This window comes from Plecotus auritus (genome assembly GCF_963455305.1).
Source record: "Plecotus auritus genome assembly, chromosome: 3".
Classification (NCBI taxonomy): Eukaryota; Metazoa; Chordata; class Mammalia; order Chiroptera; family Vespertilionidae; genus Plecotus; species Plecotus auritus.
Genome location: NC_137772.1, coordinates 29,908,365 through 29,935,959, shown reverse-complemented (window position 1 = coordinate 29,935,959; position 27,595 = coordinate 29,908,365). Strand labels below are relative to the sequence as shown.

General features: G+C 39.8%; 1 protein-coding gene across 12 annotated transcripts in view; it reads right to left on the bottom strand.

Annotated features, from left to right (window-relative positions):
* The window catches only part of PSD3 (pleckstrin and Sec7 domain containing 3), a 532,096-nt gene that overhangs the window by 66,070 nt on the left and 438,431 nt on the right, over positions 1 to 27,595 (bottom strand). For all 12 annotated transcript variants that reach the window (XM_080660410.1, XM_080660414.1, XM_080660416.1 and 9 more), the window contains one exon: positions 12,972 to 13,165. In XM_080660410.1, coding sequence (XP_080516536.1) covers positions 12,972 to 13,165 — 194 coding nt within the window. The remainder of the gene's footprint in view (positions 1 to 12,971; positions 13,166 to 27,595) is intronic.

Genomic DNA, 27,595 nt, shown 5'->3' with positions numbered 1-27,595 from the left:
GCAAACAAGACTTTCTTTTGTGCCGTTGAAGCAACATTTTACTGATGACTTTTCAGTTTTCCATTTGTCTTTCGTTCAGTGGATGTGGCACCTATTTTCCTTCCTTAAAATCTTTCCCATTGCTTGTAAACGATCGGAAATTGTTTGCTGAGCAACGATTAATCTTTCTGCAAGTTGTTTTTGAGTTTGACACGTATCTTCATCCAATAATGCTTGCAACTGTTGGTCTTCAAACTTTTTCAGTTGACCTTGACGTTCTTTGTCTTTCACATCAAAATAATTACTTTTAAAGCGTTTAAACCAGCATTCACATGTTTCTTGAGATGGAGCATGTTCACCATAAGCTTCCCGAAGTATATAACTTTTTCTTCAAAATAAAGTAATGAATTAAAACTCCCAGCAAATGCTCTTTTTTTTGGCACGGAATTTGACATTTTTAAACGTAAAAATATCTATGATGTTAACACCTTCAGCAAATTTGACATATGAAGCTTTGAAGCTTGCCACCAATACAACAAAATAGCATACATATCAAATCGTATATATATCAACATATGTGTAACTCCATCTATTAAAAAAAAATCCACATTATTAACTGGTACACCTAGTATAGCGAGCATCTGGTTTGAAATTCTGGTTTCACCTGAGTGACCTTGGGCATGTCACTCAGCCTCTCCATGTTAACCTCCTTTCTCTGTAAAATAGTACCTACTTCACAGGGTTACTCTGAAAATTAGATGAACTAACATACACCTATCCTTAGAAGTATATTCTTTTTAAGTTAAGGATACTGTCTACTAAAAAAAGTGCATCCAATTTTCATGTTAAAACACAAAGACTTACTTTTTAAATTCCATTCATGCATTCTGATTTCTTTTCTATATTAAAGTCAATCTTTTGAGAAGAAAAAACCTCCTGACATTAATTGATGAATTTTTAACAGAAAGGAGGTACACCTTTCACCCTTAATTGAAGGGAGGGTGGAGTGCAACACACAACATATGTATTGTTTCTATTTTGTCCTGGGCCCTGCCTTGACATTGGAGAGGTCAAATGTGCATGTGAGCAATAAAAATAAATAATGGGAGAGGGGACAAAAGCTGACAGAGAACTTTTCACCTAAGTGATAAGTTACAAAAATATACAGACAACTTATAAACCAGGATCTTTCTCCACCCAGCTAGGAGAAGGTTCGCTGACAGCCATCACTAGAAGCACAGGGAGAATGTAAATGACCTGTGCTGAGGTGGGAAGGACAGAACATAACAAGGACATATCATCATAAGCTAAGGACATAGGAAGAAGTGTGAAGGCAGCAAGAAACACAATGACTCTGAGTATATAATTATTTTTTCAGGAAAAACAGAAGTACTAGCGTCACAAGAGTCTGTTTAGAATTTTGACAAATGAACTGTACCTCCCATTCTGTCCAGCTAGATTGTTCCTTCCCCAGACATCATCATGGCTTGCCCTTTCACTTTAATGAGGTCTCTCATCCAAATGTCCCCTTGCCTCCTGAATCACTCTGTGCAACAGGGCACCTGCCCACTCCCTTCACTCTCTCCTGGATTAGTCATACCATCTGAAATATCACATACGGATTTATCATTGAGCTCCCCCTACACTAGAATGGAACCTTCAAGGATGTAATTTACTTGGTTTGTTTCTGTGTCCAGAGAGCAGATTAAAAACGTGAAAAAACCAACACAGATATCCTAAGTAGGTATGTAAATTATGTGACTCAATAAATACTAAGATGTTTTTAAAACGTGTTTTCTCTATCATTTAGGTGAAACACATTAGAAAACTCAGAATACTCAAAGAGAAGGGAAAGCAGGATAAACTTTTGGTACAGATTACTTCAACAAGATGATGTTGGATATGAAAAGAAGGTATCAATGAAAACTCAGGCTCATAAGGAACAAATATAGCCCAACAACTTATGGTGGGTTTCCAAGAGTTATTAAAGAATTAATTTCTGTGGTAAGGGAATTCAAAATTCTAGAAAACAAACATGATCTAAAAATTTCTTTTAAATTGAGGTACATTTGACATATAGCCTTATGTTAGTTTCAGGTATAACAAAATGATTGGATATTTATACATATATTGTGATATAATTCCCACAGTAAGTCATTAATACCTGTGGCCATACTTGATGGCAATTTTTTTCCTTTAAGATCTACTCTCAGCAATGTTCAAATATGCAATACAGTATTACTGACTATAGTCACTGTGCTTATAATTCTTATAATCTAAAGGAAGATGTGGGAGAACTTGCTGTTTTTTAAAAACCATGTTAAAAAATTCAACACAGCAAAATGTTACTGGTGTTCTGTTAAGTTCATTGTATGTGAAAGGTATGAAACTCAACTCCAAGAAAATCAAGTAATTTATAGAGCTCATTATAAAATGTAGAGCAAAGTGCTAACATAAAATGTAAGGTTAAGTCACTACAGCCTAGCTGAGAAGCACAGGTAACTGCTGAATCAGACAAGTAAGCTTATCAAGTGACACCAAATCAGATTTCTTCAATTTCACAAGCACCTTAGGACCTAGAAGGTCAGTCAAAGACCCTGCTGAGCATGCATTCCCACAAAGAGCAATTCAAATAAGCTATCTTAACTATGAAACAGCCCAAGGCCCATGGGCACCTTTAAAATAGGCTCCTGGGCGAAAGCTACTGCAGGTCAATAGAAATCATCCCGGTGGCAAGGCTGAGCAGCCTCAGACTATCTGCTCTCGGGAGCAGGTGGCAGCAGCCGGCTGCTTCCCCACACGGAGCAGCTGCAGGGGAGACTTCAGCGTCCCCTCCGGAATCGCTGTCAGAGCATGCTGGAGCACCGCTCAGCACTGCTGCTCTGAGTTGTTCTGAGTCCATGTATTCTTCTAAATTCTCCCAATCGACTATGCCAGGGCTGCTTCTTCCTCAAACCCTGCCCACTGTACTAACTGCTGTGAACTTAGTTCTAGTTCCTGCTTTACTCTCTGCTCGGCGTGGCAGATGGAGAAGCCATGATCGGTTGTGGGCATATGAGAATGAGTCTTTATTGCAGAAGCCAGTGGCCACATAGCCATCAGACAAGAACAGTCCTCACAGCAAAGTGCATATAGGCAGGCAGCCGGACACCGGCTGGTAAATATGTATCTTTCCCATAAAGCAGTATCAGTGTCTATACCCACTGTTATTATCTGTGCAGTTGCACGCTGCCCCCCAGTCCACTGTCATACATCGTAGTGATACCTAAGCGCTCAGCTCCGTCTGAGCTCTCTAGCCTCTCCTGCACACATAGGAACTACATTCTCTGTGCCTGTCGGCTCTGCTTCTTTGAGCTCTCTTCTGCTCTGCCCAGCTCTCTCTGCTCTGTCCAGCTCTGCTCTCTCAGCTGCTGGTCTCTCTCACAGACTTCTTCACACACTGCAGCTGACTGGCTGGTCAGTAACCGACTTTTACACTATGTAGACAAAGAAGGCTTCCTGCCAATAGTTACATCAATCACATTGGCTACTGAAGGGCACAGTGTACCGTAGTGCTGTGTGGCCTTGCAGTCGCTCATGGGATCTTGGATTAGGATTAGGATTCTCAGGCTCAGTCTTTGAACATCCCGTTTAGGCACATGCTCAGAGCAGCCTTTGGCCATTCTATGCTCTCATTGGCCTTGACTATCCGAGGACCTGGAGTGATTCCCATAACCGTGTTCCTCACTACAAGGCCGCTCAGCACAAGGGCCAGAAACAGCCTACAGCCAGGGACTGCACCTGACATGATGCCCTGCATGTTCAACTCTGCTTTTCCAATTCAGATGGAACTTCTTCCATTTACTTAGCCTTCCAGTGCTCCAGGGAAGTCCTTATGAAAATTACCAAGTGCTGTTAAAACATGAACCCTTGTTGACTGTCCCAATCATCCCCCATCCCCAATTAAGATATGGTAAGAACAGTACCACACCCATAGATAAGCAAATTTTTAAGAGATGGAAAATACCCACCCATCCTGCCCTAAGTCATTATTATTTTTTTTTATTGATAATCATGCTATAATAAATGTTTATTATATTTTTTCTATTTGTCATTATTTTGAAAACATTCCTCTATATTTTTAGACATAATTATATTTCATGAGGACTTTAAAATTACCCATTGCATTAATGTCTATTTTAAATAAATGTTTAACAAAATATTGATTTTCCCTGATAACATCCTATATAATAAAAGCATAGTATGCAAATTGTCCCCTCTACTGGAGTTCTTCTGGGAGTTCCACCAGGGGGCAGGTCGGCAGGGGAAAGGGAAGGAGGCCAGGGGAAGGGAGTGAGGCTCAGGCCAGTGGCGGTGGCAGGGGGAAGGGAGGGAGTACTCAGCTGGCAGCCAGCAGCCTCTAGTATGTTATATTTGTCTAGTGTCAATGGCAAAAATAAATAAAAACGTAAGGGAAAATAGCAGGAAAAACACAGAAAAAAAATATAAAATCACCAGTCTCACCAACAAAGACAACCATGATTAACATTTTGGTATATAACCTCCCAATCATTTTACTGTGCACATATCTGCCATACAATTGGGATATTGTTTCTTTTAAAAACACACAAATATATGTGATATATATATATACATATATATAATTTTTTGAATTACTGCAAATAATGATAATGTGTTGCTTGCTCTACCATACTTTACTCAATGACTCCTTTAGTGGCCATTAAGCAGTTTCCAAGTTGATGACTACGATGAGATGATGCTATTCTGTAGCTAAAATAGTGATTAGGTTCTTTTTATGCACCCCTGTGTTAAACACCTTAAAAGGTATCATTTGATCTTTCTCACCTTAAGGCTTTTGATTACCGATTCCCTTGCTGGAATAATCTTATCCACAATCTTTGTATCCAAATATTTTTATGGCCTTCCTTTTGTAATTCAGCTCTGTTCAGGTATAGTCTCTCCCTCCTTTTTCCCCCCATCAAGAGTGATGTACTGGCATGCAGCTGGTGCTCAAAAGTGTTTTCTAAAATGAACCAATGACCTATCTCATTTCAAAGCTCAAATTCTTAAGTCTATACAATCCGGTGGTAGATTTTTTGTACATAAATTTCTATCACTGTCATTATTTCCTTTAGGAAATTAGTATTGTATTTTTAATTTCAAATTTTCATCAGATTACTGAAGGGTTTGAAACATTATATTACATTACATAATGATAACAGAGCCATCAAGATTATTTTTTTCTTTCTCCTAAATGTTAACTGAACCGAAAAAGTAAACAAAATGAGTCAACAGTACAAAAAGAATAATCAGATGCACTGAAAACTGTGCATTCCTCTTTCAGAAGGAAACACGACAAAAATTCTGAACACAGATTATTTTTTGGTGCTAAAAGACTGCAGTCTCTATTCCCCGGGTCCTTGTCAAAGTAGTACTTCTGAGGAGAATGGTGGGTGGCCTCATTTAACCAACTTTACTCCACTGCAGGGAAGGGTGGATTTTAAGATATGAATGAAGGGATTAGCCAAAGAACATATATGCACAACCCATGGACACAGACACACACCAGTGTGGTGATGGCCAAAGGGCAGGGGGGTTTGCACTGGGTGGACGTGGGCAAAGGGGGAGGGAGGGAAGATGGGGACATCTGTAATAGTGTCAACTATAAAAATAAAGTTAAAAAAAGAAAAAAAAGCCACAATATGAAAACAGACTCAGAGCCTGATGACAATATTATAGTCCCTGAATATAGCCACACTTCCTCTCCTCAAACTAGTCTCTCCACTCCACCTTCCAGCACACTAATTAATAAAATTCTCTTGAGAGAGAGAGAGCCGGGGAAGGAGAGTGTGTTTAAGAGATGGAGAAACACAGAGGAAATATGCATTCTCTTTAGGATCAAGAGCAAGGGTGTCTGTCTGAAACTAATATATTGTATGCCACCTATAACTGAAAAAGAAATTTTAAATGCTAAAGGAAGAACAAGGGTGTCTGCTACTATCACCATTTGTATTCAACACTTAACTGGAGAGCTATAAATTTCAGCTGACTTCCTATCTAATATAGAGGGAATATGCTAATTGACCATCATGCCCTCATAAGATGGCAGCACCCACAGTGAATAAAGAGGAAATATGCTAATTGACTGCCATGCCCTCACAAGATGGCGGTGCCCACAGCTACAAAAGATGGCAGCACCCAGTCCCCTCAGCCCCGCCTCATCCAGCCGGAGTCCCCCAGTCCCCACAGCCCCACCTCACCCAGTCCCCGCAGCATCCAGCCTCAGTCCCCCAGTCCCCTCAGCCCCGCAGGGGAAGACAGTTGGGGGCAATCAGGCTGGCAGGGGAGGGCAGTTGGAGGCGATCGGGCCGGCAGGGGAGGGCAGTTGGGGACCATCATGCCGGCAGGGGAGCAGTTAGGCGTCAATCAGGCCAGCAGGGGAGCGGTTAGGGGGCTATCAGCCTGGCAGGCAGGGTGGTTAGGAGCAATCAGGCAGGCGAGTGATTAGGAGCCAGCAGTCCCGGATTGTGAGAGTGATGTCCGACTGCTGGTTTAGGCCCAATCCCTGCAGTCGGACATCCCCTGAGGGGTCCCAGATTGGAGAGGGTGCAGGCTGGGCTGAGGGACACCCCCCCCACCCCCCATGCATGAATTTTGTGCACTGGGCCTCTAGTATGGCAATAAAAGGTAAAAGGCAAAAAAACAAAAAAAAAACAAAAAAAAAAACCCACCAAAAAACATGATCACAATGGAACTTAAAAATCTAAAACTTATTCTTTTAGTCAAAATGTAGAATTGTGAAGATGTGTTGTCCATTGAAAACAGATAAAATGCCACCAAAACTAGCCGAACAAGGGGCAAACTACTGCTTGAGAACTCAAAGGGCTGCCTTCTTGGTGCTGCTCTGTGACCCTGTATCAGTAACTTAAACCGCTTCAGTATAGACCCACTGCCACAGAAGACAAAGTGGAGAGGGGGGCGGGGACCTTAGCCTGGTTTTAAAATAACTGCTTTGCCTCCATTTAAAGAGTCTTCCTCTACCAGGATGAGACAACTATCTTCTGGGGGGAAAAACAAACCTATTCCATTTTTATTATGTTTTAATCATAGTGTCACTGTTCCTAGTGTTACACAATAGCAAGGAATTCTGCCGCCATTGCCATTAAAAACTATTTTCAGTATGTGTGACTCAGAACAACATCTACTCTCTCAAATTTGACATGTGGGACTAAATTTGTAAAATTTTCACTGAGAGGCAAGTATGTAAACACCTATAAAGTGAGTGAACTTTCCCAACCTTCTCAAGATGCTGCTCAACATGCCTTAGATCCAGATTGAAATATGAACTAGAGATTGAAATATGAACTAGAGATTGAAATATGAACTAGATATGGTTGTCACATTTTCAAAAAACAATGAAACATTTCAAATTAGAAACCAACTCAAGGTGGGTAAAATCACTGAAGAATCTATACTGGAAATGCAATGTGATTAAAATATGTCAAAATTATTAAAGTGATCTGTCCACACAATTAACTCTCTGATTCACTTCCTCTCAATTCCCCCACTCCCATTTTCCAAAAGAAAACACTTTAACATTTGAGCTATTTCTATGGTAATTTCCATCATATCACTAAACAAGGTACTGTATTAATAGATTGTAAAATCTAGTGATTTTCTGTTTCGAGGCATGAGGATTTAGCAAGCTTAACCACTCCATTCCATGTTCCCAATAGCTGTATGGCTTTTTACTTGCATCTCTCTTGGTTACCTCAGCAGAGCATGCTAACAATATCTGTTTCCTAGGTTAGGCAATCTATACTGTCTTTCTAAGATCATCAGAATGGCACTCTCTCCCTGCTTTCCTTCATTTTTCCTCACCAGTTTTACCTCCCAATAATTAAATATTTCCCATTTCTAAGTGTGAAAAACAACCAAAATTCTATTATTGTGGTGAAATTTTAAGATATTATATAGATGATGATTACTAACTTTTGTTTTTGGGGTTTTCTGTTATTATTCCTGCACAGATTTCAGAAAAAAAAAATCTTCAATTGTTTCTAAATTTCCTATGCAATCAGTCATTCTATTGAGTTTCTAGAAGTTTATTATGAAACACTAGAGGCACAAATTTCGTGCACGGTAGAGGGGGTGTCCCTCAGCCCAGCCTGCACCCTCTCCAATATGGGACCCCTGGAGGGATGTCCGACCACCTGTTTAGGCCCGATCCCACTGCTGGCTCCCAACTTCCCTCCACTGCAGGCCTGGTCCCCCCCAACTGCCCTCCCCTGATGGCCTGGTCCCCCCAACTGCCCTTCCCTGCAGGCCTGGTCCCCCCAACTGCCCTTCCCTGCTGGCCTGGTCTCCCCTAACTGCCCTCCTCTGCTGGCCCAGTCACCCCTAACTGCCCTCCTTGCTGGCCTGATCGCCCACAACTGCCCTCCCCTGCAGGCCTAGTCCCCCTGAACTGCCCTCCCCTGCAGGCTGGTCCCCCCACTACTGCCCTCCACTGCAGGCCTGATCCCCCCAACTGCTCTCTACTGCAGGCCTGGTCCCCCCCAACTGCTCTCTCCTGCAGGCCTGTCCCCCCCAATTGCCCTCCCCTGCAGGTCATCTTGTGGTGGCCATCTTGTGGCGGCTATCTTGTGTTTAGGTGTGATGGTCAATTTGCATATTATTCTTTTATTAGATAGGATTAAGAGAGCAAAAGGTTATCAAGAGCAATAAAGCAGACATGCATGTACCATCACCTAATTTTAAAAAACTATCAGTACGTATATTTGAACACGGGGTACTCCTCACTGACTGCATGCTCCTCCCCTGCCAGAGGTCACCACTGTTCCACAGTGAAGGCATTCCTACTAAAAACAGCGTTGCATGCTTTAGAATGTTAGATATGCACATTCTTCTGCAATTCGATTTTTTCATTCAATATTATGCTTGTAAGATTCTTCCATGTGATTGGTTTTAACAATATGCTACAATTCGTTTGCTATAACCAGATTTTAGTTTCACTAGATGTCCTGTTATTCTATACTACAGCCTTGGATAAGACATTTAAGATCAATTTCCTCCTCAGTAAACTGGGGATAATAATAATAATAATACCTGCTTCACAGGGTGGTAATTAAAGGAGTTAGTGCATGAAGTGCTAGAATAAAGCTCTAACTTTGAGTAATCACTTAATTATGACTATTATTGTCATCATTTAGAACATTCATATTTTAAGTACCTTGTTTCCTGTCACTATTGATTTCCACAAGTATCTTACATCAGATTGGTAAAACTAAGAGCTTATATTGAATTTTATTTTTCATTCTCTCTGACAAAAATCCAGAAGACACATTTTGTTTGCCAAATTTGACTGTTCAAAGTTTTCCCTTAATGTCAGATTTAATGGGTTTGGTAAGCATAATTTTATGAGAGATACTACATTTGCTTTTAATAATGATTTGTCTCCTGGAGGTAGAAATTCTGAACTGAGCATATCTTCAAAAGGCTAAATAAATAAAATGAAGCAAAGAAAACCTCCAAGGTTTTTAAAATGTTTATATGAGAATTATGGGTGCCATCTAACAAACTGAGTCTAGAGTTAATTAAAATAATGAAAGATACTAAATCTTAAGTGAGACAAGTGGTTATTTAGAGACAAGTTAGTCAGGTTTTTAATTTCTCGACAGAGTTTTTGACCTAAATCGTCACTGATTAAAAACTTTTAGTAATATCTGTCATCAGAGAACCTGGCCATGTTTACCTGTATGTACAAATGACAATACAGCTCTACTTATACCGAACATGACGAATCCCAATAAATGTCTATAGACTTAGCAGGATAAATATTCCCAAAAGGTTTCATTACACAGACTTCTCAAAAATTACTTGGAACCCATGTTCTACGAAATCTCCACTGTTGTTTTTATTTTTTAATTATTGAATATAAAAGTACTATATTTCAGAGCACATTAGACATGAATAATATAAAACATATTTCAATTTCTTATAGTGACCACCTCTCAAAAGAGAGAGGCAGATGCATTTAGAAGCAGTTTAGGCATTCTGGTACACTGAGATAAACCAGTTCAACCATATATGACTGAAAGTCCAAAAAATGGCTGGGGGAACAGGGAGAAGATTAGCGGGGAAGGAAACGAATCCCTTTCTGGTTGTCCAAATACAAATCTAAAGACTTAGAATTCGAAGATTTAGAATTCGAAGACTTAGAATTCCTTATCACTTTCACAGCTCAGTAAACATTCAGTCTCTTGAGGTCTAAGGCAACTAGAAAGAAATTTCCTAACAAAAGGGATCAGTAACCAGTTTAGTTCTACTTATACCCACGAAAGATTAACGACTATAGGAACTACCCTATTCTCCAATGCAACATCACAGATATGACAAAGAGAAAATAATTAGAAGAGAAGGACCTTAAAAGAGCTATTGTAAAGGTAACAAATATGCTCAAGGACATTAGGAAAAAGCAAAATAAGCCAGCCAGAGAAAGAAAAGTATCACATGATTTCACTTATATGTGGAATCTAATGAACAAAATAAACTAACAAACAAAATAGATCCAGAAACATGGAAGCACACAACAGACTGACAAATCTCAGAGGGAAGAGGGGCGAGGGGGGCAGAAGAGATTAACTAAAGAACTTATATGCATGTGTACATAATTCATGGACACAGACAATAGGGAGGGGCTTGGGTGAAGGGTGGAAGGGACCAATGGGGAAAAATTGCGGGAAATCTAAGGCAGGAGAAGAAACAACCAGAAGCAGAGGCAGGTAAAAGGAAGAACTCAAACTGCTAAAAAGACAAAGCCATAACACTTAAAACTGTCCTAATCAACCAGCAGTTTCCAAAGGAATTAACTAAAGTGTTCAAGGAGTTTCACTGGCAGGAAAACCTGTGGCCTGGTACAAGAGGTCTGTGATGGCTCAACTACTGAGAAACTCCCAGGTTTTAAACCTACACTCAGTGAAGTGCGGAGGGAACAGCTCCATCTAGGGAATTCTTGCCAATCACCCTCAGAGGTGGCCCAGGAAAACATGGACAAAGGAAATTTCATCAATAGACTGAATCCGGCGACACGTTGGAATAAGTTAATCAAGCATGTTAATCCATTATTAGGGAAGTGATCAATGACAAGATGCTCACCTGGGTCAGCTCTGTTCTCCTGGCCCAGCAGGATGTAGTAACATTCCCTGGATCAGTGATGGCTGTTTTGCTTCCTTTTTTTCCTTGCCTTGAACAGGCATTTTAAAACCATCGTTTTCTGTTTGCTTCTAGCACTTCATATGAATTGAGGTATGTCGGTTATTGCTGTATTTTTCATTCAGCCTACAGAGTAAGCTACATCTCCACCTGAACACCACCCAGCACCTTTCAGCCTTAGAGATGGAAGCCACAGCTGGACGTGGCATGGGGGACAGAGAATATACTCATAAAGAAATATTGTGGTTTAAAGGAAAAGATTTGTGGTTATAAGTGAAAGATTGTCCTGTGTTTGGCAAAGCACTGTCTGAACTTGACGTATGGAGAAAGGGTGTGTGTGCAGGCTGGGAAAAAAGAGGTGAATGTCTATTACTTTGTCTACCACGAACTCCCTTTCTCTGAGAACGGTATCTTATTCCTTCTTGAGGGAACTTTCCTCTTGCCGTCACAACCAAGTGGGTGCTGTCAATCACAATGTTCCATCCCCGCAGTCATACAAATCAGAGTCTTGCCCCAGAATATGCTAAATTGGAAGTGTGGGATGAAAAAGATGATTTCTGGTGACAAAACAGAACACATGCTCTATAGTGCTGCTAATAGTCATGTAACCAGCCATGTAAGAGAGCTCTGTTTCAAAGAATCAAGCTGATGTGCAAAATAATATAGAGACAGAAATGGTTCAAGTGTCCTAGTGACAACACTTCATCTTCATTTGTGTCCTGGCCTTTTTTTCCCTAAGCTAATTGGACCTATTGTCATCTGCAACTCCAAGAGTCCTGACACAATGCTGCTGGAGAAAACTGAGTAGTCTAGTAGGCTAGTGTAGAGGACGCACAGGAAATGTGATGGGGGCACTCTTCAAGAACTCGGAAACATGAAGAAATGTGCTCAGCATCATAAGCCAATGTCAAAGCCACTCCACGACAATATTTCTCTCGACTGTAACCTAGTAGACTCTGCTATATTAAGAAAAAGTGCCCACAGATGGAAACAGTGGGACTGCCCATCGCAGCACTGCACCTTTGTGTCTGCAGGGACACCCTAGAGGTTGAGCCTGCTAATTTTAGCATCATTATCAGCTTTTCTTAGCTTGTTCAACTATATCAAATTGCTATTTCACTCTGCAAACGTTATTCTAAACATGGAAACACACTCCATTCTCTCAAATCTCAAACACTATCAGTAGATATTCATGTCTCATACTTCAGAGCCGTCAGATGGGACTCCTTCAGTTATCCAACTATGCCACGTTCGCCTACATTGCACCTGTCCATCTTCCTCAAAGGCCAATTCTTCCACATGTGCTTGGATCTCTTGATTCTCTCCCCTCTCCGCCTTGCGTCTGGGATTTTATTTCATTGGTTATTCTTTGTGTTATTAGTTCAACCTCTCCCTTAACCACCAGAAATGTAAATGCCATGGAGAAGGGACCTTGTCCATCCTAATCACTACTATATTTTTTGATGCCTAGCATATAGTAGGTACTCAACATTATTTGTTGAAAGCAAGAATAAATGAACAAAAAGTAGGAAAAGGGTAATTTAGCAAGAAGTCTTCCATTTCTGAAGTTTTATAATTCTACTTGGAGAAGACCAAGTGCCACAGTGGATTTTTGTCTTAGGTTTAGAGGTTTTATCAAACTTTAATAAAAATACTTTTCTAGATCAACATAATATAATTTTCTTTCATCTTTGACTTTAGTTCATAAAAATTCACTTTAAATTTTGAGCCTAAAGACAAAATAAATGAAATAGAAAGTGACAACAAATGAGGCTTACTCTTCTTTCCATCCATATCTGCATGAATTTTCCGAGCCAAGAACCCACTTTTGTACACAGCGGCGTTTGGGTCGTGAGGAATGTCCAAGAATGGGTTGGTAGTGCTCCCAATACGACTGATGGTCTTTGGGTGTGTTCCATTAGCCTTTTCATCAGTACCTTCTGATGGAGACTTTTTTTTCTCTTCATCATCTCTAAAGGGAAAAAACACCAAGATTGAGCATCTACCACAATATTTCAACGAACAAAGTTATTTAATATATGATTGTGTTTTCTTTTTAAAATATATTTTTGATTTCAGAGAGGAAGGAAGAGGGAGAGCTAGAAACACCAATGATGAGAGAAGATCATTTATTGGCTGCCTCCTGCATGCCCCACATTGGGAATTGAGCCCACAACCCAGGCATGTACCTTGACCGGGAATCAAACCCTGAACTCCTGGTTCATAGGTTGATGCTCAACCATGGAGCCATGCCGGCTGGGCAATGATTGTGTTTTCTAATGGTTTAGCAGTTTGAAGAACAACCATGTAATAACAGCTATCATTTACTAAGTGTCTCCTCTGTGCCAGATATTAATGATCATGACAATCTTGTATGGCTGACATTAGTAGCCTATATTGAGATAAGGAAACAGACTCAGAGTTGAAATAAATACCAAAGGTACAGACCTAGTAATTAGGAAGAGATAGTGAGGATATGATTGTAAAACCTCTGAAGCCTCTGCTCTTTCCACCCACTACAGTGCCTTCACGTTTGTCTTCTTTCAATTGAGTGGAAGTTCTTTGGCAGAGATCGTGATGTTGATTTTTGGTATATGCATGTGGCAGCATAACACCAAGCATATAGAATATAACAAATAATTATAAATCCCAATGAACAGCATTTATACCTGCCAATAACCAGGTTAACCTCATACAGCAAAACCCCAGGTAAAGCTACCAGTGGGTTAGGATGGTGGCGCCATGCGCAGTGAGTTGGCATCTAATAGCTACTATTTTCCGAACAGTCATGAAAGTGGGGGGCACCCTATCAGCCATGCTTGAGATTGTAATCACTTTATGTGTAAGGAGAAAATGGATGGCTACATTCACTTACTACAGAGGAGGGAAGAGCAGAAGAAAGATAACAAGCTCTGAGATACTGCCGGAAACAGAGCACAGTAACAGAGCATTTGTCTCAGTTCCCGTTTTAATTTTCTGAATTACCCCTGGTTTCACTGTTTGTTACACTTTTATTATTGAATCTTTTATTAAATTTCAACCAAAATAACCACCAATAAAATATGTTTAAAATAAACCACAAAATTAATAATCATCAGAAGTGTCTATTTGGTGATTAGAGAAAAATAGCCTTTTTTTTTTCTCCACTGTTATTTGATAAGTAATTGTGAGATATATAAAAATAACACTGGACTCTAAGACATCTATATTTTACTTTTACTTTTATTTTTAGATAATTTTAGATTTACAAATATACTACATAGGGTTCCCATATGCCAATCACCCCGTTCCCCCAATGTTAACATCATATATAGGTATAGTAAAAGTTTCAAAACAAAGAAATTAACATTACAAAATGATGAATTAAACTTGACTTAATCAGATTTTACCAGTTTTTTTTTTTTTCCATTAATATTTTTCTGTTCCAGGATCCTATCCATTATTCCACAGTGCGTTCAGTTCTCACGTCTCCTCCAGCCAGGTCTTTCCTTGTCTGTCGTGACCACGCCACTTTGAAGGGTACTGGTCAGTTATTTTGTAGAATATCCCCAATTTAGATTTGTTTGATGTTTTCTCATAATGAGATCGAGGATACATATTTTTGGGAAGGATGCCATAGATGATGTACCTTCTCAATGCATCAGATGTTTCATTAACCTTGATCACTTAAGTAAGGTGGTATCCAGCACATTTCTATACTGTCAAATTATTATTTTTCTTTCTACATGATTTGGGGGAGATATTTTGACCATGAAGATATCCTCTTTCTTTTTAAACTTCTGATCAGTAATTTTAGTATTTATTAGTGAATCTTGTGTGTGACAATTACTGTTGTGGTAATCGAATGGTGATTTAATCTCCTTCATTTCTCCTACATTACTAATTGAAACTTTTCTATAAGTATGGACAATAGATATTTAAATTTTTCTTTGGTTATAATCAAACAGTATTATTAATTTGTTGTTCAAATTTTTCTAGCTTTGCCATTGGGAGTTCTATCAAGTAGGCTAGTCACATAAGGTTATTGAGAACTTAAAATGTGAATAATCCAGCCCTGGCTGGTGTGGCTCATCCGGTTGGAGTAGGGTCCTTATACAGAAAGCTTGTGGGTTCAATTCCTGGTTGGGGCACATGGCTAGGTTGTGAAGATCCCCTGTCACAGAGTGTATGGGAGGCAACCAATGGTTGTTTCTCTCTCTCTCTCTTCCCCTCTCTCTAAGTAAAATCAATGAACATACCCTCAGGTGAGAATTTAAAATAATGAAAAAATAAAAAGTGGATAGTCCTAATTAAGATGTGCAGTAAGTGAAAAAATATATACCAGATTTCAAGATTTAATACAAAAAAATCTATTTCAATATTTTTTAAATGATTTCATATTGAAATGGTAGTATTTTTGATACTCTGGGTTAAATAAAAAATACATTACAAAATTAATTTTCCTGTTTCTTTTTACTTTTATAATGTAGCTCCTAAATTTTTTTAATTACATGTGTGGCATGCATTACATTTCTTTTAAACAGGGCTGTTGTTAGAAATGCTTGTATATTTATGACATTGGAATATTAAAACCCAAAGACAACAATCTATATATCTGTATATAAAAGGCTAATATGCTAAGTGTCCTTCCTACCATCTGACCGGTCGCTATGACGCACACTGACCACCGGGGGCAGACGCTCAATGCAGGAGCTGCCATGAGGCGCACTGCCCGGCACCACAAACCTGGCACTGACAAACCAACACTCGGCTTCCCTCAAGTGGGACACAGGCCCCGCCACCACCCTGGAGCGACACCCCACCAAATCGCAGCCAATGCTGGCGAGACCCCCATGGCACAAAATGTGACCCATAGCCCAGTCCAGCCCAGAAACGGTCACTGTGGGCTCTGGGTAATGATGTCACATAGCACCACCCAGCTTCCGCTCCCTAGCAACTAGCCTCCTTGGAGTTTCTTCAGCCCAGGGACACAGTTGCTTTATAGCCAAGTGGAAACATTTTACACTGTAACCAAATGTCTGTGAAGCATTTTTCCATGCCTCATCTCATTTGATGCTCACAGAAGTCCTGGAGTAGATAGGTAGGAAACTCGGTGGAATCCTATTTCTTTTCATTAGCCAGAAAATGGAGATTAAGAAAGCTTAGAAATTTGACCCGACTGAAAAGAAGAAATGGTGGACCTTGAAAATGACTTCAGGTTTTCTCACTGTGTAGAATATAGACAAACACTGCTGCAGCTAAAATATTTTACCCTTTGTTCTCCCTGTGTGATCTACAACAATAATCTGCTTTGTGTTGATATTTATTGCTATGTTGCTGACAATTAACTGAAAGAGAAGTTGGGGTGCTTCACTGGGATGGAAAAAGTTTACCTAAATCAGAAAGCAGGTCTAATTAAGCAAGTTTATTCTATATATACTAGAGGCCCAGTGCATGAAAATTCATGCACTGGAGGGGGGTCCCTCAGCCTGGCCTGCCTCCTCTCTCAGGGGCGGGAGGCAACTGGCGATCAGGGGAAGGTGATGCTCCATCACACCTTTGCTGCTGCCACTGCCGGCAGAGCAAGCCTCGGCTGGCCCTGGTTACCTGAGCCTCGGGCGGCCCTAGGAGACTGGGCAGCCACCATCTGAGGCTTGCTTGTGCCTCGGGCTGGCCCTGGGTGGCTGGCTGCTGACATCTGAGGCTAGCCTGCGCATCGGTCCGACCCTGGGTGGCTGAGGGGACTGGGGGATTCCGGAGGCAGGCATGTGGAGCGGCCAGGCCTGCCTGTTGGCGCATGCCTGCCGCCCCGGCGGGGCTGAGGGGACTGGGCACCACCATCCTGTGGCTGTGGGTGCCACCATCTCTGAGGGCATGACAGTCCATTAGCATATTCCCTGCTTATTGGCTGTGAGCGCCACCATCTTTGAGGGTGGGGCAGTCAATTAGCATATTCCCTCCTTATTGGCTGTGGGTGCCGCCATCTTTGAGGGTGGGGCAGTCAATTAGCATATTCCCTCCTTATTGGCTGTGGGTGCCTCCATCTTTGTGACAGTCTGAGGGTCAATTAGCATATTCCCTCTTTATTAGATAGGATAAAAGGCTAAGTTGACTTGTGCATGCACAATACATATAAAGCTCTCACTGGTGCCATCCACACGCATGTGTTTCGATCTGTCATTGTTGATTGTGAATTTGGTTGACCCTTCTATTATAGAGAAAGGGCGAATAGCAATATTAAAATATTTCTTCTAATTAATTTCCTTTCAATGTGCATGGATTTGTGACCAGGCCACTAGTAGGATAATTGGAGAAATGTTCAACAGAGCACAACTCAGTAAAACTCTGACATATAGTGAAAATATTGAATCCTGCAAAGCAGATATTCTTGATATTGTGAAGGTTAATGAAATGACCTTGTCAGGCTCTGAGAGTAAAAATCTACCCTGGACAGAGATTCAGGTTTGCTACACCTGATGATGCGTTTGGGCTTAAATACACATCAGTGTGTGATGGCTGGGACTTCACGGATGGAAGTGATATCAGAAACAATACTGTGAGAAAATTCTCCTTCCCTGGTTGCAACCCCCTGCCCCCTGCCCCCTTCCCTTTTATTCCTGCCCTTCTCCCCACATCTCCTCAGTCCCAAGAACTTTTGCCTGGCTCCATTTGAGACTTGAAAGTGGCAGAGAATGGGACCCAATCACGTTAAACCTGAATTTACATTATTCCTGATTGCATCACCATGGGGTTTTACTGTTTTTATAGACATCATAAATGCCATGGGGAGGCTGTTTCCACTATATATAAAGTCAGATAAAAATTAATACAGCATACTGATAAAAATAATTCCATAGATGAATTTAACTCATTTCTATAAAAACAGCCCCTTTACTAGGGCTTTCCTGTGTACCCCAATCCACTGAGGCATTTTCAGAGTGATAATACAAAGGATTTCGTTAAAGCACAATAGAGAAGACCAGCAGAGCTCTCTGTCTTGATTGTGAAAAGAATGACTCATCCATGAATATTCTGTACACTTGAAAAGATTCCTAGTAAAGTCTATTCTACAGAGATTTCAGACATCTCACCACCTTACCACCTACAAAATTCCCCCAAACATTCCTCACACGAGTCTGCTCTCTCGGTGATCAAGTGTGTCATTCACTGGGCGGTCCAAGCCCACTCCACCACGATGTGGTTCCCTTGGAGAATGACAAAGCTCTTGTGCTGGCCATGGGGGACCTTTCCACTGCTCTGTTCTTTCTAAAGGGCAGCTGTAAATCACGAACTTCCCACATTCTGCCTTACTTATGACAGGTGCTTTTACTTTTAAGCAAAAAATATTAGATAAGGAGTCACACAAATCCATCCGAGTCTTATATTTCACTGTAATTCCACAAAGAATGGAAAGCAGCTGCTTCCTGAAGTTTACAAAAGCTGAATTTGTTACAGTGACCCAGCCACTAAGCAGACCATGAAATACCCCATCTGGCAAGTCTCGTTACAGTGGGGTTTCAGTCATAACGAAGTTGTTAAGCTAGCACCCTCCAAACTCAAACATTAAGTTAACCTGAAGGGCCTGTTATGTGGAATTCAAATACTGAAAATAAATTGTTGGGCTTTTGTGTGTGTTTGGGGGCGTGGGGGTGGGAAATGACAGTTAAAAAGAAACATTTTCTGGATCAGAGCTGAAATATTACTCAACCTGCAAACTCATCACTAGGAATGTGGTACTGGAGTTGGGCAATAAAGATAAGTTCAAGTTCACCAGGCAGGAAAAGTGAAGAGGGCACTCCCAGCAGTCACATTTATATATACACTAGAGGCCCGGTGCACAAAATTCGTGCACAGGGGTGTGTGTCCCTCAGCCCAGCCTGCACCCTCTCCAATCTAGGACATCCCTCTCACAAACCAGGACTGCTGGCTCCCAACTGCTCGCCTGCCTGCCTTCCTGATTGCCCCTAACCACTTCTGCCTGCCAGCCTGATCACCCCCTAACCACTCCCCTGCCAGTCTGATTGCCTCTAACTGCCCTCCCCTGCAGGACTGGTCACCCGTAACTGCTCTCCCCTGAAGGCCTGGTCACCCATAACTGCCCTCCCCCGCAGGCCTGGTCCCCCCCACTACCCTCCCCTGCTGGCCTGATCGCCCACAACTGCCCTCCCTTGCAGGCCTGGTCCCTCCCAACTGCCCTCCCCTGCTGGCCATCTTGTGGCAGCCATGTTGTGTCCACATGGGGGCAGCCATCTTGTGTGTTGGAGTGATGGTCAATTTGCATATTACTATTTTATTAGGATGTCTTTTTTTTTGTATTGTAGTAAAATATGTAACATAAAATCCATCATTTTAACCATTTTTAAACACATAGCACAGTTCTGTGGCATTAAGTACATTCACATTGCCCTGAAACCAAAACTACCAACCATCTCCAGAATTTTTCATCATCCCAGACTGAAATTTTATAGCTACTAAATATCAACTTCTCATTCCCTCCTCCCTCAACCACTGGCAATGACTATCCCACTCTGTCTCTATGAATTTGACTATTCTATGTACTCATATAAGGGAATCATACATTATCTGTGGCTGGCTCATTTCACTTAGCATAATGTCCCAAAGATTCATCTAGGTTGTTTGTTGATTTATTGATGATAGCCATTCTGACAGGTGTAAGGTGATATCTCATTGTGGTTTTAATTTGCATTTCTCTACTGATTAGTGAAGTTGAGCATCTTTTCATATGTCTATTGACATATTCTTAAGCTCTGAGAGTCTCTTCTCAGATGTGTCCAGTCTACTAAAGAGCCCATCAAAAGCATTCTTCTCTTCTGTTACAGTGTTTTTGATCTCTAGCATTTCTTTTTTGATTCTGTCTTAGAATTTCCATTGCCAGCTTGCATTGCCCATCTGTTCTTTCATGCTGTCTACTGTATTCATTAGAGTCCTTGGCATATTAATCATAGCTGCTTTAAATTTCTGGTCTGATAATTCCAAATCCCTGTTATATATGAGTCTAGTTCTGATGCTTGTCTCTCTCCAAACCATGCTTAGAATCCTTATAATTTCCTCTCGGTAGTCAGATACAATGTACTGAGCAGAAGGGTCTGCTATCAATAGGCCTTTAGTAAGGTGGTAATAAAGTGGGGGGAAGGGAAGCATCCTGTGTGACAAACCCAGTGGGTCAGGCTTCTCTCTGCTTCTGTTATTCTGGTTTCTCAGTCCATATGCAAGTCAGGTGGGCTGAGCTCAGCAGGCTTGGCAGTCACTCAGATCCTCACTGTATTCTCCATCTAACTTTCCCAGGGCACCTTGCACTTGGGCTATAGTACAAATAAGTATTTGACTTCATTCGATTCAGTACTCCTCTAGCCAGAATTTAAAGACAGGAGTGGGGGTATGAGTCAGATACTACTAGTAAATTCCATCCTGAACCTCCAAACATTATAACCATGAATACCTTAATTTCCTAATCTTACAACCACCCTAAAAAGGTAGATGTTACCATCTCAGTGAAAAACCAAGGCTCAGACAGGCGAACCTTACACAGGTAGGACCCATGTTAAGTGGTAACTAACAGACCTCTTTGGGGCCATTCACAGCTACGCTGAATCACAAGCACAATGAATCTTTATGGAATAACAGTAATCGGGTGATGGATTGTGGTGATTGTTACGCAAATCTGCAAAATGACCCAAAACTTTAAAATTGGACACTTACATGGGTGAATTTTATAAAAGGTAAATTATACCTCAATAAATTTGTTTTTAAAAAATGACCATAGTGGTTGATTGTAGGAACAGAACACTAAGTTGAATATTCCAATACTGTGATCAGGTAGAAAATAAAGTGAAGAATAAACGTATTAAAAAATGTGTTTACTTGTCATGGGTTTTTTATTATATCACATCATATTATGCCACAAAGCAGAATGCGTTTAAAATGGATCTTGCCTGGCTGGCATGGCTGAGTGGCTAAGTGTCAACCTATGAACCAGGAGGTCATGGTTCAATTCCCAGTCAGGGCACATGCCCGGGCTCAATCCCAAGTGGGGGGGATGCAGGAGGCAGCTGATCAATGATTCTCTCTCATCATTGATGTTTCTCTCTCTCTCTCTCTCTCTCTCTCTCTTCCTCTCTGAAACTGATTATATATATTTCTGTCTTTGATACTTATCAAAAATAAATTTAAAAGTTCTGATGAAAACAGAAAATACATTTTATTTTCTGAAAATACCTTATTCTGACACAGGCATTTTAACTGTAAAAAACAGAATATGCTTTTATGAAAAATGCCAAGCTCCATCATTAGTCCTTTAATGAACGTTGCCAGATGCAAGTAAGAAACAGGCTAGTAACTTGGCTCCTGAAATAAGGATCTGACTGTATGTGGAATGACTGTAGCATACTTTACAAACTAAGAAAAACTTAACTGTAGATGTTAACATGCTTTTTAAAAAAGTTGTTGGGAGTACACTGGGGTCAAGCCAGATGTTACATGCTTCCAAAAGTTATACTAGGGCAGTGGTCGGCAAACTCATTAGTCAACAGAGCCAAATATCAACAGTACAACGATTGAAATTTCTTTTGAGAGCCAAATTTTTTAAACTTAAACTTCTTCTAACACCACTTCTTCAAAATAGACTTGCCCAGGCCGTGGTATTTTGTGGAAGAGCCACACTCAAGGGGCCAAAGAGCCACATGGGGCTCGTGAGCCGCAGTTTGCCAACCAGGGTATTAGGGAATTTTTAATGGGCAACTAAAAATAATTTCTTCCAGTATTATTGGTATGAGGCGAAATTTTTCTCACCTCTGAAAATGTATGTATGTGTGTATATCACAATGTACACATACAAAATGCTCAATGAAATCCAAATAACTATTGTCTAAAACAGCAGTCACAGACTACTGGTGGTCTGTGAGGTCCGATAGGTTGGCGACCGCTGGTCTAAAATATTCAAGGTACTATATTAGCCACTGCATGTGTTTTATGCTTCATTTAGCAATTATATTATGTTTTCTTCTTGTGTCATTCTCTAACAAAATGCTAAGATATAAAATTCTAAGTAATCAGTATATTAGGAAACAAAACCAGTTTTCTTATATCCCAGCCTCATAACTCATTGCACCTCAGTGATTCTAAAACTGCTCTGGGACAAGTAGACTACTAACATAACAGCATTGCATCTGCTCACCAACCTGTCTGCTCTGTATATTTGGAAGTTAAAGATAATATTATTTATAAATTATATTACTTTCATCATTATCTTTGTGGATATTAAAACTGTTGTAACAATAAAATCCTTAAAAATTCTAAGTATCCATCTCAATCTCAGCTTTGAGATACCACTCATAGAGAAAGCACACTTTCTTTTTTAAAACTTACACTTTTAAAGCTAAGAATTGGATGGCAAATTTGTTTCCTCTTCCTGTATACCTGAGTTCAGCATACTTGAGATGGCCAAGAAAACTAGGTACTTAGAGATTAAAAATTAAGTGTGAGCTATGGTTCAGATTCTTAATAAAATGACATTTCATAGATATGTGTGAGAAAATCTCCCCTAATTCTAAACCCTTAAATCTTTTCTTCCTTTAAACACCAAAACCCAGGTGATTGATCCACATTCAGTATCATTTTTAGCTAATGAATTTTTAAGTGATATCAATTCTTTAACTCAAAATCTCCAAGTTAATGATCATTTTTCATAACTAGGGAATTTCTCTCTTTGTTTTTCTCTGTTGAATATTTAATGCATTTCACTGAATTTATAAACAGAACAATCAAACTAATAATATCCTTTACACATCCACTACATATATTTAGATGTACCCTTACTTATTATCCATATAGATTGTCTCCTAAATTTGTCTTCTAAATTTGTGAATTCCATGTAATATTAACACTAGAATTTTACCAAGAGTCCACCATGATGTATTATATTTTCCACGTTAGACATGTGAGAATAATCTAATGTATAGAAACAATGGTGGGAATGTTAAATCTTACTCTATATTATTTTTTTTTTTTAGTATTTCCATGAGGCACAATGCATACCTAGAAAATGTTTAATAATATGAGCACCTCAAAAACAGAACTGAGTTTTATTCATTCTTTATAGTCAAATATCTTAATGTTTTATTATTTTTCCATGGTTAGTTCTCTTTCTACCAATAACTTCCCTAATGCCAACCCTCCTACCTCATTCCCCACACACTCAAATTTTTCTTTATATATTTACTATATTCATTATATCTGCAACCACTGCCCAACTTTTAGCAATTTCTCATTGTCTTAGTTTTCTCAGTAGTAATTATCAACCTACAAGTGGCTATTTGGAAGTTTAAAATGAGAATTACTTTCGCACTTCTTGGATCAAAATGCCACAAAAATATCTAAACCCAAAATGACTTGAGTAAGAAAGTTTTCATTGATCTATATCTGCTATCAAGAAACACTATCCTGATTAACAATTTCATATATCTAAATTCACTAGGGCATTAGGATAATGAAGTAATTTAACAGAATTAATCACTGTAAAAATGAATTACCATGATTTATCTTTTTCTATGGAAATAAAATAATTTCACCTCAAGGTAAAAATATTTTAAAATAAGACAAAGAAGCGCCCTTTTCTTTAAGATACAAGGTTAAATATAAAAGGTATAGAAAGGGAATTTTAATTTTTCTTCCTGAAGGGCTCTGATGTTGGCAAAGAAAAGATCAGGGAGAATTATAACAAAGAGGAAATGGTAAAGAAAACTTAAATGTAAAGCAATACATTACACTCATTAGCTAAAGTTGGCTCATATGATTCAATCCTAGTTAAAAGAAAAACTCTTGCTTGTTTTTCTTTTAACTAGGACTGAGTTTTTTTTTTTTTTAACTAGGACTTTTGAGATGGCCATTCTCTGTAGAGCAACACTTGAGACTACATTTTAATTGATATATATTATCACTTAAAATAAAATTAGAGTCAACAATGAGTTATATAAAATATGAAAAGGGACTACGTAATGGAAGTAAAAGTTCTAAAGGGTTCTTTCATTGGAAAAATACCCCCCACCCCCGCCCGAGACTGCATAGCAAAGAGACTCTGGAAGTAGTTGTCAATTTCAGATTCAGACCCTTGATTGGATAAAAAATTAAACCGCCGTGTGAAATAACAAGTACTAGTCACTGCATTGCCTTTATGTGTCATTCTCTAACAATACACAGAGATGTACACACAGGTACACTCTCTCACACTCCCAGGCAGCATTACACATAATAATGGCGAAGAGGGAGGAAATATTCAGAGAGCTCTCCCTGCTTCCTAAAGCCAGCCAATAAATGGCAGCATTGGTCTCCGGAAAAAAACCAGCCATAACAAAATTTCCTAAACAAAAAACAAAAGGATAAAGAAATCAAACAATGAACTGTTGGCATTTAAAACCACACTTTTTAAAGCTCTGGGCTTTCAGAACACGTGATCTGAAAGGCAGAAAGATCCCAAAGTGACACCATCTCACCTAATTAGCCAGGACAGTTTGATATGTGAGGGCAGACAGAAAACAATTTAATTTAGAAGCAAAGGTGATAAAGATTATAAACTGCTCTTGTAAAATGAGTTATAGGGTAATATAAAATAGCAAAGATTATTCCATGATGCAAGGTTATAAAAATGTTTATTCAGAGATAAAGAGAATAACTGTGCATAATACAAGCAAAGCAAACGCCTTAGCGACCCGGAAGTTGAGGGAAGCGGGGGAGAAGGTGGAGTCCAGAAGTACAGTATTTAAAACTAGTGTTATTGTGTCTTAATTAAAGTGAGGCTGGATACATAAATTTTTAACATTTTAAAAAAACACGGGGAGAAAGATTTCTTGCAATTCCTAAATACTAATGTACAATAACAGCAATAAATAAGAGAAGACAGTTAATTTTCCTAATTAATAATACTGCACTTATTTCCCTTTCCTGTTAATTGTCATATTCCCTGAAGATCCTCATGTAGCTAATTTTAACAATTCTAACAATGCAAGCTCTTATAGTCACTGCCACTCACCTCACCCCACCCCATCCTAATCAGAGAGAAACTACTGCTTACCTTCCTCCCCTATCATTTGCATTAAACTATAACATTTTTAAGGCCAGGGAAAATGCCTTAATGCCTTACATACTTTTGTTCTCTCCGTATTTCCAGCATACTGCCTAGTACAGAGTAGTTCAGCAAATAGATGCTTTCTGAATAATGAACAACTGAGCTAAGGGTCTGGGGAAGAAATGGTCATTGTCCTGCATGAGGGAGCTGAGACCTTCGGCGAGGCGGCTTAGCTCATTGCACTCTTCACTATGGTTCTTAAGTTTTCCTCTTTGTACCGTCCACCCCCTCCCACCCACCCTCACACCATGTTCTCATTAGGCAGAGAAGCTGTCTTTTCATATTTGTATCTAGGGCACAGCACGGTCCAGGCACAGAAGCAGCTGCTTAAAGACTGATTGTGGAATGAACGAATGAATGAATTAACCTGCCTGGGGGAAGAATACTAGAAATTCTAGGAACATTTAATGAGATCAAAAATTTAATATACACTGAGTGGCCAGATTATTATGATCTCTGAACACATAATAATCTGGCCACTCAGTGTATATCCTATACAATAAGAGGCTAATATGCAAATTGTCCCCTCGACCAGGAATTCGACCAGCAGGCAGGCCGGCCAACCGCCCATGTCCCCTCCCCCTGGCCAGGCTGGCCGGACCTCACCCATGCACGAATTCATGCACTGGGCCTCTAATATATATATATGTGTGTGTGTGTGTACACACACACACACACACACACACTGAGTGGCCAGATTATTATGCGTTCAGAGATCATAATAATCTGGCCGCTCAGTGTAAAACTCTCTTAATTCACACTGTATCAGAAGCTGGCATAGAGACGTTCAGACACGATCGCTGCCCAGTCAAGACATTCTGAGTATGTGGTCACAGAGAAGCGAGGCAACGTGGTGCTGCCATGGGACCCAGGGCACCTGCAGAACAAATCCTGACTCTGCCATGACACTAAGTTCTGGTCTGTTCAGGAATGCTTTTACTTCATTTCCTTCATACATGAAATGAGAACACTGGACTGAAGTAGTACTTTTCAAAACAAAATTTAAGTACAGATATCTTTAAGAAGAGAAATATATACATATATATATGTATATTTTTAAAATATATATTTTTTTATTGTTTTCAGACAGGAAGGGAGAGGGAGAGAGATAGAAACATCAATGATGAGAGAGAATCAATGATTGGCTTCCTCCTGCACGCTCCCCAATGGGGACTGAGCCTGCAACCAGGGCAGCCTGCAACCGGGCATATGCCTTGACCAGGAATCAAACCCTGACCTCCTGGTTCATAGGTAGATGCTCAACTGTTGAGCCACCCCAGTCAGGTAAGAGGAGAAACAGTAAGTAGAACTCCAAATATGTATTTTAACAAGTTAACAGTGGAGCTGCTTTGGTCAGTTGAAAGAGGCATGATGCTTGTGGGAGATAGAACTGAGTTCCTGTTCTCTTTCCCCTTTCCCCTCACACACATCACTTACGGAGGCCCCTGGCCATCTATCTCCTAGGGCTCCATGGAACCCAGTTAGAGAACCAATGAACTAAAAATCTCTGAGGTCCCACCAGTTATAACATTCCATGATTTTATAATTCAATTTCTTCTAAGGTTCTAAAATCAACATCAAGATACCTCCCATGCAAGTATCTATTATTCTATAAATTTTGTAGCAGGATCTTTGTAGCTGAGCTGGAATTCAAACCCAAATCTATCTGATTCTGGGGTCTGGGCTCCTGAACATGATGCTCTGTTGACTTGACAAGAAGGCGATAGAAAAATCCAGTTCTACTCCCCACACATGGATAGGGCCCAAGATCAAGCTTTCTTGTGCCAAATTGCCACAACACATAAATGTAAATAAAGCCTACTGTAACAAATTCAATAGGGCAAAAATCTAGCTTTACAAATACAGATCCTCAACAGTATATTTGTTTTTAAAAACAACTTTATAAAAAAAAATCCTTAAACTATTCTCTCCCCTAGTGTGAATATGCTTATAGCTACTTCATTTTTTATTAGTTTTCTCTTGAGTAGATATTCTGCAGAGGTCAGGATATGCCTTTACTATTTCAGCTGGATTCTACGTACATCATTTATGAAACTTTTCTAGGAAACCCACTTTTATTAAAGAGAGATCACTCTGGATCTCAGACCATGAACTCTTATTAATCTCACTGAGTTTTCCCTAAAATGATACATTGCTTTAAGTGAAGCTCGTGATATCTATATACACATACAAACATATAAGTTATCACATATACTAGAGTCTCAATTTATACTTTGAATCCCTAATTCAAACAGTACCATATGACCTTACAATTAATGGAAA